Source organism: Festucalex cinctus, chromosome 1 (genome assembly GCF_051991245.1).
Source record: "Festucalex cinctus isolate MCC-2025b chromosome 1, RoL_Fcin_1.0, whole genome shotgun sequence".
Taxonomy (NCBI): domain Eukaryota; kingdom Metazoa; phylum Chordata; class Actinopteri; order Syngnathiformes; family Syngnathidae; genus Festucalex; species Festucalex cinctus.
This window is the reverse complement of record NC_135411.1, coordinates 10,964,266-10,981,433: the sequence shown is the minus strand read 5'-3', so window position 1 is coordinate 10,981,433 and position 17,168 is coordinate 10,964,266. Positions and strand designations below refer to the sequence as shown.

At 40.3% G+C, this 17,168-nt stretch overlaps 1 protein-coding gene and 1 long non-coding RNA gene across 2 annotated transcripts in view; one reads left to right on the top strand and one right to left on the bottom strand.

The window, feature by feature from the left end:
• piezo2b (piezo-type mechanosensitive ion channel component 2b) overlaps positions 1 to 17,168 on the bottom strand; it is an 83,703-nt gene that overhangs the window by 27,730 nt on the left and 38,805 nt on the right. Inside the window, exons 14-26 of the mRNA XM_077515721.1 lie at positions 16,808 to 16,928; positions 16,541 to 16,734; positions 14,904 to 15,031; positions 14,645 to 14,818; positions 9,533 to 9,792; positions 7,090 to 7,250; positions 6,035 to 6,211; positions 5,835 to 5,957; positions 5,118 to 5,318; positions 4,828 to 5,032; positions 3,828 to 3,929; positions 3,573 to 3,738; positions 704 to 947 (exon numbers count right to left, since the gene is read on the bottom strand). Of these exons, the coding sequence (XP_077371847.1) occupies positions 704 to 947; positions 3,573 to 3,738; positions 3,828 to 3,929; positions 4,828 to 5,032; positions 5,118 to 5,318; positions 5,835 to 5,957; positions 6,035 to 6,211; positions 7,090 to 7,250; positions 9,533 to 9,792; positions 14,645 to 14,818; positions 14,904 to 15,031; positions 16,541 to 16,734; positions 16,808 to 16,928 (2,256 nt within the window). The remainder of the gene's footprint in view (positions 1 to 703; positions 948 to 3,572; positions 3,739 to 3,827; positions 3,930 to 4,827; positions 5,033 to 5,117; positions 5,319 to 5,834; positions 5,958 to 6,034; positions 6,212 to 7,089; positions 7,251 to 9,532; positions 9,793 to 14,644; positions 14,819 to 14,903; positions 15,032 to 16,540; positions 16,735 to 16,807; positions 16,929 to 17,168) is intronic.
• LOC144015599 (uncharacterized) lies at positions 8,979 to 16,911 on the top strand. Its single transcript, XR_013282766.1, has 3 exons — positions 8,979 to 9,077; positions 9,497 to 9,756; positions 16,499 to 16,911. It is a non-coding gene; the product is annotated as an uncharacterized LOC144015599 (long non-coding RNA).

Here is a 17,168-nt window from a genome sequence, read left to right as displayed (position 1 = left end):
TAAAATTTCACCACTAGATGTCACTATGCAGCTAAAGCACGTGCACTATGGCGACTCAGAGAAACCACACTTCACAAGCCTACCAACAATTATTATTTGGTGTGAGCGAACGCGCATCTCGTCGAGCGACGGCTAAAGACAAGAGAAAGCAGGTGTTAGCTGGAGCGGCGAACAAGAGCAGCGAGCGGGAAATGCTAGTAAAAGCTTGTGAGAGCAAAGCAGAGGGCAACAACTGGCTGGAGCCCGAATCACGGAACTCTGTGATGACCAACTGCAAGCCCCAGCTGTGGAAGGTAGTCGACAGTCGATCATTGGGTCCGACACTAGCTGCAAGTACCACCAAAAGCTAACTATTTGTCCTTCGGGTGTCCGTAGCAGAAAGACGGCAGAGAAACATATCTCTATGTATCAGTCTATAAAAAATGTACGTTGATTGATAGAACCTATTTTTTTTTTTGCATGTTATTGAAATCAATAATGTTTTTTTTAATGAATGAATTATTAGTTCACCAATAAATGGCACTAAATTCTACACACTGTCCCTTTTTTTTAAAAATATCCATCTTTGTAACATGACATGAAAAATAAGGACGACATATGAAAAAACATCCAGAAAGCCAAAAACTTCCTTGGTGGAGGTAATTGTGTCCTACAGGGACAGGAAATCCTGCCATGAGCTGCTTCCCGTCGCACGTCCACTCACAGACAAAATGTTCTTCATGGTGATGACAAAGATGTTGTAGGCAATGAGGAAGTCCCAGTAGTGGAGAATCTTCTTGATGGGCTTGAGCAGGAGCTCGCCGCCGAAGAGCAGGAAGTAGAAACACGCCACCAGGTAGCCCATGCAGAACACGCTGATGCGCGTGGTGCCCGTGATGAAGATGATGGTCAGCACGAACCAGAACAGATAGCTGAACATGATCACCTTCAGCATGTCCAAGTACGACCTGCAAGGCACGGCCGAGAGATAACGAGCTGCTGCTGCTCAAGTGCAGGAACACAACGTGGGTCACATACCATGCAAAATGAATAGCGTTCCTGCTTTGGTGTATATATAGAGTGGTGCAGAAGGGTTGATCATTTGAAACAGGTGAATCCAGGTGAGATTCATTCATTCATTCATTCATTTTTGACAACTAACTCACTGATGTGCACTATACAACTTAAAACCCAAGCGTGCCAAAAGGCTCAAGTTAACAGGGAGGGAATTACAAGGGTCACTGGGGAAAAAAACATCACTTTGATTATCTCATAAAATAATAAAGAAAAAAAAAAATCGTTCACATAATAAAAGGTAAATGATAGACCGTGTTCCCTCGCTTATCACTGGTTCATCTTTCGCGGCCTCGCTGTTTCGCGGATGTTTTACAGTGTGCTTTTTGGTTTGTTTATTTTGTGCAGCCGTATCGCTCGAACCCTACGTCTGACCGGTGACATACTGGCATCCGCGGATTCGTCTCAACGGGACCTTTCCAACGGTGTCTGTCCCGTCACTCCACGACATTGCATTCCGGAGATAGAAAATACATACTGTGCTGTATAACAAGTAAATAAAAAACATTCATAACAAACTAAAAATCATACCAAAATGAAAAAAAATATATACTGTGTTCAGTGTGCTGTATACTATAATAAGTAAATAAATAAAAAAAACTAAAAAAAAAACTAAAACATAAACATACTTTTAATGGGAAAAATTAACGTAAATGAAAAAAGAACATATATGTTGAATGAAAAAACATTTATAATAAAGTAAAAATCATACCAAAATGAAAAAATATATATAATTAACAGGAATTAAAAACAAAAAAATTAACTCAGATTTCCATTATCACAGGTAGTTTTTGGAACGTAACACGCGATAAATGAGGGAACACTGTAAACATTGTTCACGTTTGGAATTGTTGCACATGATTTCCTTGTGTCATTTTGATACTCTGGACGTATACCTGAAAGGCAAAGTGCACACCTCACTTGTATGATGCAGGTCACGTTTCCATATCGTCTAAATGCAACCGCACGCTTGCAACTTCCATTACACGTGTGATGGATGCGGTGAAAACATAGGAAGCAGCGTTCATTTGACAGCCTGTTTGGGATGATCAATCGGCGCCTTGATGGTTGAAAATACCTTTTCCATACTTGAAAGCTATTTATTGAGTTAGAGCACAGGGGGGAAAAGTACCTAAGTAGCGCAGTGACCGACAGAGTGTTTTTGCAGATTATGGATTTCTACCCCCACCTCCCACCCTTGTATCCGTAATTTGATCCTGGAGGGGGAAACGGCGATGGAATAAGTGCAGAGCGGCCGTGGCGTGCTCTCGACCTCGCGGCGAGGTCTTGTTGATGGACGCAGAGTGCGTTAATAAAAGACGTGTCCACTTTGTGCGGCAAAACACTGCAATATGAAGCACATGCGATCAATGGTTGCGGACCACTAAGGATGCCAAACACGGCTTGGCCTGCACCTCAAAAGGCTTCTACTGCTTCATGCGACCTCAACGACCCATTACACAGGGGACCCGAAACACAGGTATGTGTAGCAGGCATGATGAGAGACTGCAGACAAGTCGCAATGCCGAACTCGGCATTCTAGGGCTGTCACTCATGAATCTTTTGAGACTAATTTTTGTGGTCGACTTAACCGAGGTAGCCCAAATTTCTTTCCCAGCCCTACACAGCATTCTCAAGTCACGAGATGCTTCCTCATGAGAAGATTTGTAACCTCGACAATCCAGGTATTTACTTGTTAAGGTTTTCAATTAACGTTTTTAATAGTACATTTTTATTTTATTTTAAAGGCATGGTCTTCCGTTTTCACTCAGGAAAATCCACTATATAAATCCAGGATTTACACCCATGAAATTCTTCTCAATCTCCACCTGTGGGCTTCTGTTAATGTGTGGTGGTGATTTTTTCCTAAACCCCCACTCCCCCCATCCTGTATTTTGCCATTTTGTGTTTGTTTTGTCAACAGCGGGACGTCTCTGTGGACAGACAGTTGTCTACACCTCCAGCCGCCCTCCAGGCAGGGGGCGTGTCGCAGACGGGGCTGGGCGAATTTGTCGGCTGCATGACGTCACTCCCGCAGCAACTTGACAGCACGCATGGATTTTTTTTGTTTCCACTCACTCACAATTTTTTTTTTCACTTGCTCACTCACTTACTCTCAAGTGAGTGACAGTGCGTTTAGGAAAAAAATCAGCCGGTTGGGATAGGCTCCAGCACCCCTGTGACCCTTGTGAGGACTAAGCGGCCAAGAAAATGGATGGGCGGACATCTTCTAATTAGTAGATTAAGGCCTTAGCTGTTCACAATGGGTACTCCTGCAAGCCTCTGGCCATTAGTTTTCAGACTGGACTCGGGTTCGAATTTCCCGCTCTCTGTCTGCGGATGTGATGTCATGTGCGCATGGCGTGCGTGACGAAGGGTGTGTGCAGTTTCATTTTTCATCAACAGATGGCTGTAGTGATTCGAAATTGAAATCTCTTCGCTCAGTAGCTTCAACTCAAATGATCTTAGCAAACCAAATACATTACCCCGAAATGCGAAGCGGGCAGCAAACGTCGTACCTGCAGTGGATGAAGTCGGGGACGGGGTTGTGTACGCTGAAGGAGGACGCGTCCAGGTCCCTGCAGATCTCCACGTTGTCTCCGGCCATGATGCGCACGGCCGCCTTGTTCTCGTCGTCAAACACTTGCCTCTGCATGGAGGCGCACAGCAGCAGCATGAAGTCGTCTGGAGAAAAGAGGCCCACGCTCGTCTTAACCGGGCTGCAAATGTGACGGGGGGGGAGGTTGGGAGGAGTGGCAGGCGCTGGGACGTACAGATGAGGAAGGTCGGATTGGGCCTGGAGAGGAAATCGGGAACGTAGAGCCACTTGACCACTTTGGAGTCGGTCGTGGAGCTCGGGAATCTCCAGGGATAGTCTGAAAATTGGAAAAATATAAACACATTGATTTTTGACATATGCAATAAACAAGATTTAAATATTTTAAATAATTTAATTATTTTTTTATTTAAAATCCAATTAATATTTAGACTAGACGAAGTGCAATTTCTGCAGAAATTGCGTGGGAATGCTGAATAGCTGAACGCTATTAGCTATTATCTAAATGCTAAGATTTGAATGCATGTCCTTATGAAGTAGATTGAAAGTAAAATTATGTGAAAATTAAAAAAAAATATTTTTTGTAAAATGACAAATGAATAAAAAGAAAACTTGAACTGCAATCTGTCTAGGTAGGATTTAATAATTTCAGTGAAATTATAATCCATTGCCTGATATGATAGTTAGTTGGTATGTTTGTACTTAGCATAACGACCATGGATATATTTGCAATGTACAGTGGGAGGTGGGATTCAAACCTGCAACCTCGTGCACCACCAAGCAGTATCAGAAACCTGGCAATGATGATCAGTTGTATGTATGGAAATGGGCGTGGAAAGTTGTACTTAGAAAAAGTTCTGTGTCAGTCCTATTGAAAATGAATGGGGAAATGTTTATATTTAACGGTAAATTGTTTGAATACTGTAAGTAATGTGAAATCAGATGATATATAGCTTGGAGGGCGTGAATTTTTTAAACAAGTTGAAATTTGAACGGTGTAAATCGGAAGTATTATGTGGGAGTTGTTTCATGGCAAAAAAGTGTGAAGACTAAAAATGACAATAACGTGGGAATGCAAGCATTCCTACAATAAATGTACATATCTACTTGTTTTTTTTTTTATGATTGATATTTTAAAATGATGTCATGAATGTCATAATTGGAAAAAAAAGTTCCTTGGTGGAAGTACATCAACAGCAACGACGGCGTTTGCGGACCTTTACAGGCCGCAGGGGGGATCCCGATGCAGATGAAGTACTGGAAGGTGAGCATGCAGGCCAGGAAGCAGCAGTACTTGGGCCAGATCTCGGCGATGGCCTTCCTGCGGCGCCGGAACATGACGGTGATCAGGGCGAAGGCGTGCAGCATGGCGTAGAAGTCCATACGTTGGCCGATCACATTCACGCCCAGCAGCAGGCAAGTCTACCGAGGGACGGAAAGAAGGAGATCTTTCATTTATTCGTGTGACGACGCGTTAGCGGGACGTCTAAGAGAAAAGCAAAGCCACCTCTAGTCCAAACTTATAGAAGAAGTAGTTGATGAAGTATTTGATGAAGCACACAATGCCCACGTCCAGGTGCTGGCGTGTCACGTCGTGGAAGATGATGCGGGCGGCGGGAGGCGACAGCTTGTTCCTTAGACGAAAGTACAGCTGGTGGCGGTAGATGGTCACCTCGAACGCCAGCACAGCCAAGATCAGAAGGTTGTGCTGTATGTCGCGCACAAACACATGAACATCAGGTAGTCATTTTGGTCTATTTTTCCGATTGTTTTAGTTTATTTTTATGAACTATTTTATTTTGCATGCATATACTGCATAGACTCCAGCGAGTCTATTTCTGCTTCCGCCATGTTAAGGACTGTGCGCCTCTCCTGTGCTGACTTTAAAGGGGATGAGAGAAGCTGCTTCCATGTCACCATGTATTTGAAGGCTTTTTTAATTAGTTTCACGCTTTAACTTTGACAGCACTACTAAAATACAAATTTGTGTTTACAATTAAGGACAGAAAATATTGTGAACAACTCTTAAGTTGAGGTAGCACTGTGTTTTTTTCATTTTTGTTTGATTATTGAAAACAATTTTTGCAACTCGGGCCAAAAATGTCTTCAACTTATTCAATTTTAACTTATCTTATTCAATTGTATGTGGCACGCGATTGGGTAGAGCAGGGATCCCATAAGTGGGGCATGTTAACCCCAAGGAGAGATTGTGGTCTCCACTCACCCTGATGTAGCCCAGTAAGTCGTCTTTCTTTTGCAGGCCCACCCAGGTAGCAGGATCCACCAGACCGCTGTAGAGCAGAGAGCGCCGCATCTCCTTCTCCTGCTCGGTGGTGTAAGCTGCCGGCTGTCACAGGGAACACGCAGGCTCGTTCAACGCTACTCGCGGCGCTGACTGTCGTCATTATGACAATCATTTCTCACCATGGTGCAATTCTTGGAGTAAGTGAGCGGCTTGATGGACTTGAGCTGGTACAACATCTTGCACACGATGATGACGCACGTCCAGACGCTGCACACTTTGGACGCTAGGGGGCGATACTGGCTGTAGGGCAGAGCAAAGGCCCACGACGCTAGGAACACGTAGTTGAGCAAGGACACCTGTGTGGCGGGCAAAATGTTAGCGTAGCAACAGTTAGCATGTCCAATTTAAATTGAACCAGACAAGTCAAGATGAGTCAAGATGTAAAATCCATTTTGATCTGCCTTAGCGCTCTTTGTAGTCAGGTTGCTATCCTGCTATATGTTACCATACCAAATATTAGATTGGAAGCATTTTATCAATTTTAATTTCACCGCAATCTGTACTGTACTTATGCTGCATTCGAGGATAGTAGGAAGTCGGACTTTTCCGAGTTTAAACCAGGAAGTGTGTACGGGAACGCCCCCTTGAACTTGGAAATTTCCCTTGCGAAGTCGGAATTAAAAAAGGACCCCGACTTCACTGGCGGACTACAATGTGACGTTCGAATGGCAAAACACAATTTACTCAAGTATAAAATTTGATTGCGTTCTTCATTCATAAATATAGGACATAACTCCACGTAACACAACGTACGTGACAGTATTGCCGCTATCTTCCTGCATGAAATTATATGGTCAACGACTTAACTGTATGGAATGCTTATGAAATAAGATTAAAACAATAAATGAAGCAAAATTGCAAAAAAAGGTAAGTTTTCTGGAGGTCAAAATGAGTTTTGAGGACCAAAATAAAAAACCATTTATCACTATCCACCATTTTGGTTGTTTACGTTCGCCTCGAACGCTTCCAGGTCGGAACTGGGAAAACCAATGCGGATATATCCGACTTCCGACCATTCTCAAATGCAGCATTACCGTAGGTCGCTATCTTGACATATAGTACAGTATGTTAGCATGTTAGCATTCAACCTATCACAGTAGGGTTTAGCACTACAAGCACCACTGAGGCAATAAATGCTCCAAAATGAACATTTTGGGTCCAGACATGTTGTTACCTCTCGGATGGAGACCAGTACGATGTAGCAGGAGACAAGCTTGATGATGTGGATCTCCAGCAGCCACCAGATGAAGAGCTGAAGTTTATGGAAGTACTGGAGGAACTTGAGGAACAGCACGGTCAGCCGGTCCACCACTAGATGCCATTTGCTCTTCAGGTCTGGAAAAACAGGTGCTACTTTAGAAAACTTCAGTTATTTCCTTTATATGTGAGGAATGTTTGAAGCAGAAACAAAGTCTACAAGTGCCAATATATATTGCAAGTAAAATGCTGTAAGGGCCAACTAATGTTGCTGCTTTGATCAGAGCAATGAAATATCTTCGGTGTCATCCTGGATCTGTTACCACCCATGAAAGTGAAAATAAGTGTGCGACTTGGTTGGTCCCGCCCATCTGTGTTGCTATTTGTATCACCAAGCCAAAAAAAGGTGGCAAAATCTCAGAAGACCCAATAATCTCCTCTTGCTCTTTATACGGAAGCCAGTGAAATTTGACATTGAGGCTTTTTTCACACAGTGACACTACAGTGTTAGTGGAATAAGACAATAACATGTGTGATGACTGTCTGGTGTGATGTATAAAAGACTTATTTGTCACTAGGGTGGTAGAAGTGTGCTTCAGGAGTTAAACTTCACAGCCGTTTCCCACCATTGAGACATTCACGATGCACAGAATGATAGTTCTGGCTCTTTCACTACCTCCGAAAGTGAAAAACTGGTAGGGGTTGTCACCTCCCCCTCCCACTCTATGTTAGTTTTATAGAGACCAAGGCGCAATCCCTGCTTTAACAAAACGATCCACTTCCAATAATATAGTCCACTTAAAATTAAGTGTTAAATTTATTATGAAGAGTAAAAATAAAATTTTTAAAAAAACATAAAAATGGAAGAGATTTTTTTTTTACATCAAACATGAAAAATTCAAAGTTATTCCGCAGAGGTACTGATTGTATATTATCATTCCATTCCATTGCAAATACACTTAACAAGTAACAGAGTGAAGAGTGTGCTTGAGCAATGCACGGTGTCAAAACTGAAAACGCCACATAAATCTGGCCCAGACAAAAAAACAAAACAAAAAAAAAAGCAAACTGGACGGATCGCCTCCCCTTTGGGGGCGGTGATTAACGGGTGCACTTTGGTCCGTGGGAGTCACGTAAATCTTCCAGGCGGGATATCTCTCCCTCGCCTCACAAACTTGTTCAAAACTGCATCATCATGGATTTCAATTAATGAATTATCTTGAAGTTGTTGCCCTGCAGATGGCACACTTTCAGAAACATAACAAGCTGGAACCATGCCTGGCGGGACTCACCCCCCTTGTGTTGTGTTTAGAGCAACTTGGACCTGGATGGTAATAAGCATTATAAACCTCCTCATGTAGCCTGTGTAAGCTGGAATGTTTCCACCTTTTTCCAGCCAGTTGCTATTCTTGATAAACAACACAACATAAAAATAATCACACCTTCTCAGGTCCAATGATAAATGTGACTGAGCTGGAATGTTGCCTGTGTAAAATGTGAATGCCAGGATGTTGATTAAGATTACCCCACATATAGAGTGGTACACTGCCAAAGTTGGGAATTTTCCACCTTTTTCTAAGTTGTTGTCCTGACAAATGATATGGAAATTTTTTCCGCAGCCAATATTCCTCCTCATGAGGTCTTATCAGAATCACAACAAAACCGTAACTACGGAGGACCAAAAACGCCAAAATAAAAAAATGTCATGTTCCATTCCTGCAGACTGTGCTCTCAGTCGTGTTTTACTGTTTTAATTCCGGTTTGAGCCTGACCTGCGGTGGCGCCCATGAGAATCTGCACAGCTGCTGCTCATCAGCAATTATGTCTTGTATATTTAAGAGGCAGCTTTTGCTCCTGTCATTTGTCGGACTATTCGCTTGCTCATACCTCAGTCCAAGATAGCTGTGACCCCTAAACTTTGTTTTGCAACTTCGACCATGATCTTGCCTTCCCGTATTGACTCTTGTAAGTTCTTGAAGATTTCTGTGGTACTTTGCCTTGTTACCCTTTTGGATTGGCTCAAGTGTGTTTTCGGTTACGCGTATTGTTGCGTGAGTTTTTTGTTATTAAATTTCTCTCTTGCCTTTGCAAGCTCTTTCTGTTGGACTTTTGCCTGTGTGCTTAGTTTTTTTTTTCTGTAAATTATTTTTTTTTATAAATTCACTTGTTTTTTAGATACACCGAAACCTCACAAAAAATTAAATACCAAAAAATTAAACACAAAAAAATATAAATGTAAAAATAAACATTAAAAAAATAAATATATAAATAGAATTAAATATGTTATTCAAAAGAGGGGACGTTCCTAAGTGTGTCTTGGCTTGCTGATGGTCCACAAAAACTTCGCGATACACATGAAATAATTTGTTTTCTTTCCATTTGAGGCGGGCATGAATGACTGTATTACACGGCAGTCGTACCTGAGCTCTGCTCGGTGCTGGGCTCCGGCTCGGTGCCCGTGCTGAAGCGCTGGCTGTCGTCGGTGCTGGACTGCCTGGCGTCGTTGAGGCTGCCGGGCTTGGTATCGCCGGCCGAAGAGGCGGAGTCGTCCGTCACCGACACCAGAGTCTGCTCGCCCTGCGCTACCTGCTCTTCCTCCTTTACCCGGGACAGCGAGGCATCCGCTGAGCTGCCGCTGAGCATGGTGAGGTCAGCCAGGCTGCCTTCCGGGTGAACCAGCCTGGTGGTGGACATGTTGGTTATTATTACATAATGATACATGTTACATTATGCTGCTACGTTATGCGCTTATGAGAACCTCACTGCTGTGTATGTTTCAAAATTCCCGTTAGCTTTTAATTTATTGAAGGGAAAAGGTCATGTTTACAAATGCTTTTTATTACACTATTTTTTTTCATATCTAGTACTAAGCTACTTCACTCTCGCTCACCCCTTGAGGACAAATATACACCAATTAGCAGTTTGTTTGTTTGTTTTTTTACATTTTTGATTAATAAATTGCAGTGAAAAAATAGCCTGCTAAAAACGCATTAAATTGCGCCTCTGTACTTCGTATTTGCTTAATACCCCGTGCTACACTCACTGCCGATCAACCCTTAAAAGGGCCATAATCTCACAAAGCAAATGCTTGAACTCTCTTGCCGAATAATTACTCACAGAAATAGGGCTTAAAAAATGCAGCACATTTAATTGCACTTCTCAACACAAGGGCCTGTTTAACAAAATGTGTGCATTCTGCCTCATTATTCCTAAACACTTTTTTTAAAATGAAGAATCCCACTTTTACATTTAGTTACTACCTTTATATCAAGTGCTACAGTTCGCTCGACCCTAAAAAGTGGCCACACAAACTCACAATACAATATTTTATATTGATATTTCTATTTGGTTCTGCAAGATTATTGCAATTTTATTCTATTAAAAGCTAATAGTAAATAGCTTAGTGGTTTTGGGAAGTTTCAAAAACAAAAGGGGAAGAAAATCAAAGTTTCTTCAGTTTTATGAAGATCATGGATCATTAACTTTTGCCCCAGGGCAGCTCATAAATAGTTACACTGAACTGATGTGCATCAATCAGCACCTTTTTATAGAGCACGAAAACAGTTTCAACAGCTCAATTATCTGCAGACATGCTATGAATTGTGATTTATTGCCCTCGCCAAACTTCCATTTTTTGTCCTCATGAGCCCATAAACAAGACACCACACACTCGAGCTGATTCTCCGAGGGCTCTATTGCACCCGTTCGCTCTTGATTGAAGGAAGTGAAGCGACATTGCAACAGGCAAAGCAGTGCAACATTCTCTCTGCGTTCTTGACAAAAATCCGACTTGATTTTTGGGTTTACGCTTAATCAGAGGGGGGTTGGCTGCATGTCACTCGCAAGCAACTACGCTGTCATCATTAGTAGTATTATGAGGATGCTCCCACTTACTTGTGTTGACTTATTTTTTGCTTGATGCTGCTCGGGACAAAGTCGCACAGGGTGAGAAGAGAAATTGACAACAGACTAAATGTATGTACAGAATAATGTTGCGTTTAGGTGCTTAAGTTGTGGGGAGGCTTCAGGCTTTTAAAAAAAAAAAAAAAAAAAAGATATTTTATGTCCATGCATGCTTGTTGACAAGGTTTGTTCACCTAGATATAGTTTAAAAATAAGAGGCGCTTTTCCCAGGAGGATGTTGAAGAGGATTCAGCATTCGAGGCTACAGGCAAAATGGAAGATACCAAACTGGAATAGGAAAAACTTTTCATGTCTGCACCCCAAATTACAGGGGAGTTGTTATGGCAGGCCATGTGGTAACAAGGAAAGGTCAAGTGCAATTCAGGGAAGGACATGTTGTAAGAAAGGACCAGTAGTTGGATGGGATGGGTTGACAAGTAAGGTGGTGCCGTGGTGAAAAAAAGTAAGTCAGGTCATACGAAGGGAAAGGACGGATGGAAAGCAGAGACAGATTGTAAGATAAGTAGGAAGAGGACAGGTAATAATGGTGTGTTCCAGAAAATTGGGAGATCCGACATTTCCAAATTTCGACCAGGCAAAAGAGAATTAGAACACTGGTAGTACTCCAAACGGTATGCATAATACTGTATTGTAGTTTAGTTTATATTAGTGCTGTCAAAGTTAAAGCGTCAACTCATTGATTAATCACAAAAAAAAAAAAATCACATTAATCATGTATTAACGCAGATTAATCACACTATTTTGACCACAGATGTCCTTTTGCTTGGTTACGTTAAAGGTAGCACATATTGTTTGAGCACACTACGTGCATTAAAATAAAACCTTTAATAAATGTTTGCATATGGCATTCAGAATATTTGTTCATGTTAAACTATTGGGGTCATTTTTTTTCCCATTTTAAATTACGCAAGTAAGTCACTGATTAGAAAAAGAGGATGAGTGTGCGGTGGATAAAAAATGTTGAAGACATCCTCATGACATTAAATGTCAAAAGACTAAACGCATAACTTCCTCTTCAAATTTGGTGCGCAAAAATATGCTGATAAAAAAAATACTATAATTATGTGTTAATCATAATTCTAAGATGTGATTACTCTGATTAAAAAAATTAATCATTTGATATCTGTAGTTTATATATTTATTTATGGACAGTTACATATGTTATTTTCTACATACAGCATAATGCTGATTACGATTGCTGCTTTTGTTCAAATTTACATTAGTATAAATATCCATTTTCTTGACAACTTATTCCTCACAAGGGTAGTATAAACATAATTGACAATATTAGCAAGGTCTTGTTTATTTATTACCAAAAAAATATATGTTGGAATCACCAGACATGTTTATTGACTCTGAAGTTTGACATTGTAAGCTCCAACTGACTTAAATACAGCATCAGTTTAAACAGTCGGTAGTAATTAGAGAGAGGACAGGTCAGATGGTGATCTCGGGGAAGAGGTGTGGTGGTGTGAGTGTGGAAGGAGCCAAGGCAGAGGGACGAAGAGAGCGTAAAGGACTTCACGCGTGAACCGGGAGGATGCTGAGGGTTGCCACAGAAAGCGAGCCTCTTACCCACCTATTCATGATCAGATACACACGCCCGCTGACTTTAGCGTGGCTGCGAGAGGAGGAAGAGCGGCGGCGCAGAAAGAGATTACAGCAAGTCACAAAGAGTCGGAAAAAAAACAAAAAAAAACAATGCCAAACCACTGGCTGTGACGTGTAACAACAAAACTAGCGTTATGAACTGTATTCTAAATTAGGCATGTTTGAGGCCATTGGAACTGTGCTTGAGCTGGTTCTTTATAATAACAGTCATTGTGCACATTAGAAATTAATGAACAAAATAAATAGTTAAGGTCAAACGAGTTGGCAGCACACATTTAATTGATGTTAAAGCACAATAGAAATAGACTATAAATAATACATGCATAAACACGTGCACGTAAAATTTGTGGCATATGATTGTGTCATTGCTCCTCCGACCCCTTGAAGTTGAACAATAGAAATAAATGCAATAGGTAATTACTTAAAAAAAAAAATGGGCAAAGGCACGCTCGGCCATGCACTATGCTCCTTTGCCAGTCATTCATGACAACCAACACATTGCACAATACAAATATAGACTCGAAACAGTACTGTATTAAAAAAATGACACCTGTCTCATCTCTTTGCGCAATAGAAATAGAACTTTTAGTTTGCCAGTTCCTCATAACGTGTCATATGCAGTTGCTAACTGACACCTTGCACAATAGCAATAAACATAATAGCTAGAAATAACCCACAGAGTACAAAAACAAGAAAATTTCCAATTGAATTCCACTCCTCTCATGATTAGCTTTTTACGATAACGGCCGCCTTGAACAAGAGAAATAAACAGAACTAGAAATGATCCATGGAGTTAAAAAAAAAAAAGAAAAAAAAGTGTTCTATCATGTGAATGCTCTCTGGCCAGCTACAGTATTCACAATATCCACCACACTGCACAAGAAAAAAAGAATGACAAGAAATAATCCATGAAAACATGCATGTACGTAATGAATGTGTCCTATAATTATCATATCACTCCTTTTTTCCTTTTAAAGTTAGATAATTAGAGTCACTCCTCCTTTTTTTTTTCTTTTAAAAAAACAAAACAAAAACAAAAACAATGGTCACTACCTTGCACAATAGAAATAGACACAATGAATTAATCCATAGTAGGGGTGTGAATTGCCTAGTACCTGACGATTCGATTCGTATCACGATTCACAGGTCACGATTCGATACCGATTAATCCCGATACGAATTTATAAGTCGATTGTTGCGATTTTTTTTCATTCAAATTTAGAAAATACTAATCAGTAAGCTTGTAGAGTGTAAGATTTATAGGAAAATGTATTATTTATTTATCTGAAATTTCAGTCTTATAGAGGTTGTAATCTGTTTCATGTTTGAATAGCATTAAAATAAAATATTAAGGCTTAATGTTCCGTTCATATAACATTCTTCCATGCTCAAGGTGTGAATCCGAACCCGAAGTCAGACGTTTTGTTGAATATTTTTCCATTAAAAATGGAAGTTTAAAAATCGATTCACACACACAAAACAAAAAAAGGCAATGATGATAAGACGTTGAATCAGCAAGACTACCGAATGAACAATTCTGAGCTCTTAAAAAAAAAAAAAAAAAAAAAAAAAAAATCGATTTTTTTTTTAATTAATCGATTCGAGAATCGCGCGATGTAGTATCGCGATACATCGCCGAATCGATTTTTTTTAACACCCCTTATCCATAGGGTGAAAAAAAAAAATCCACAGCAATCCCTAGCACATGCAATGCACTACTGTATGTGATTGCTTCACTTTCCAGTATGTCACGATAACCCCCTGCTTGTACAATACAAATAAACATGGAACAACTAAAAATAACCCATAAAGTGTAAAAAAAATAAAATAAATAAAAATAAATAAATAAATAAATAAATCATCTACAACATACTTGGTTTTGTACTTCCATATAATTATCCTCTCACAACTTAGATAACCGACACTTCGTCTGAATGATAGATCACAACTCGGGTCACTCGGTTCTCGAGGCATCAAATTAAGGACACTTGTCTCACCTGTAGATGGTGCTCTCCTCTTTGGCCACCACCGCCTGCAGGTCGGTGAGCTGCAGGAAGCGGTCGTGAAAGTAGTGCAGGTGCAGGATGCACACCAGTAGGAAGGAGGTGGGGATGAAGATCCTGGTGAATAGCTCGGACACTGAGAATTTCTCGAGGCCCAGATCCTTGAAACTGCACAGAAGGAAATCAATCGTCTCCAAGGATTTGAATTCCAGGAAGTGATGATGCAACACAGCGGAACCGACGTTAACCTCACCTGTCTTTGTCCTCTGCCGAATTGGATCTGAACTGGAAGGTGTAAACGGCGATGAGGACCAGCATGGTGTAGACCACCACGGACATCCAGAAATATTTAAGGATTCTTCGCCACCACTCGTAGTGCACCTGGGAATGTTTCGGAGGTGTGGTACTTAATGGGCAGCCGTTAACATCGGCAATGCGTTCAATGACACAGCACGCTCAAGGGGACTGAGGGCGAACGGTTTGGTATTAGGGTTATCCGATTATGAAGCGGTCAATTTTTATGACGCGGCAATAATGGTCAGCACCTCCCATCTGGGCGAGTATTGAATTTGCAATTTGGAAGGCGCAAAGCAAAACTGACACAGTTGTGTAGCCGTTTTGTTTGCGGAATGCTTACAGTTCTCATCTTCACGCAGGTATATGGTGATGATAAAGGCACAAATGATGTAAAACATGACCTTATTCTAATCTTCATTTTTCTGTACCATTTACAACTTTACTCTCATAAAACCAAAAAAATACATAATAGAATTTTGGTAAATATCTAATGGCTTACTCTTTCTACTTTTGTGACTTTGTACTGAGAAAACGGTGATTTTACTATCATAAAATAAGTTAAAAAAAAATATTATTTTTTTGACTATTTAGGAAAGTATTCCCGTAAAAGCACACATTTATTTTTTAAAAAGCCACTTTATTCACAAAATAGAAATTTTGTGAGGTTATCCTTGTAATATAATTATTTTCTTTTATTTTTTTTTTCCAGAAAAACAATCTTATTCAAACAACAAATGCTTATTCCCCATAATATTACAACTTCATTGAACGAAAATTACACATTTCATTGAAAGATGACATAATTTTTCTCTTTAATATATATAAAAAATGTGACTGTGCCTGGAAAATGGTAATTATACAATCAAATAATTACAACTTTATTTATGATGAAATTACAACTTATTGCTAAAAATGTTATGAACTTTTTTTGTATGTCACGACTTCATCTTGAAAAAAAAAAATACAATTTTATTCTCATAAAATATGGTATTTTGTCTTTAAACTTAACTCATTCACTACCAGCCATGCCCGGCTGTTTTACTAAATTTTGACTGATTTTGCAAGGCCCACTGAAAAATGTTTTATTACTATAAAAACAAGGAACCTACCGAAATACCAAAAGAAAGATTAGAGTCTCTTATTCCATCAGGGAAAAAAAAATGTTTTTCTGTTTTGCAGAAATTAGCATTAGAATATAGCTAAGTTTCATCATTATTAACAAATCTGTTCTTTATAACAGTGGGGAAAAAAGCCTTTTTGCAACATGGCCCTGATTGATCTTTTATACTCTACTGCCACCTGCTGGCCATTTTTGTAATAACTACCATTGCTTCAAGCATTCTTTCAGTTCAGAGGCTGCATCAAAGCTTCAGGTATGTTCTAGGATTAAAAAAAACACACAAAAAAACGTATAAATATATCTTTGGGAGCATGGTAATATTTAAAATAGAACATATTTATACGTTTTTGGGAGCAAATGGGTTCATGTCTCTATTCGCGTCATATTACAACTTAATTTGTGTAAAATTACAAATTTCTTTGTCTCTTCAGTTTGCCCCTGCAGATTATGGTAATGGATGCAAGTATTCGTACCTGGTAGAGCACCACGCAGGAGAGGAACATCATCATGTAGATGATCTTGTACATGACGATGTCCCCCTCGAAGCTGACGAAGAAGAACATGCCGCCGCAGATGTAAATCCAGTACTTGACCAGCAGGGCCATCACCAAGTTGCCCAGCATGTGCATGACATCCTGCTCGTCCTCGGGTTTACGCTCCTCTTCCTCTATAGAAGACACAGAGGGTCAATCACACGTTCATTCATTTGTTTGTAACATCACCACTACCTTTCGATTCACCTTTTATCTTCTGGTCCTCCACCTGAACACCCAAGAGATCCGCCTCCTCCTCCTTTTGCTTCTCTGACCTCTCCGTGAGCGTCTGCCTCAGCAGCAGCCAGAAGCTCAGCAGACACAACACCTACAAGACACGAGAAAAAAAAATCATTAGCTACTGTATGCCTGTGCAGACAACCACTTATAGTAACTAAATAACTAAGTTAAGTTTCACTCAGGATTATGCACTTTTTAAATACAGGATGTACACACTTTAACTCTTTCTCAGTCTACACATCTGGGCTTATGTTAATGTTTGGTGGTGATTTTTTTTTTCCTAAACCTGTATTTTGCCATTTTGTGTTTGTTTTGTAAACAGCGGAAC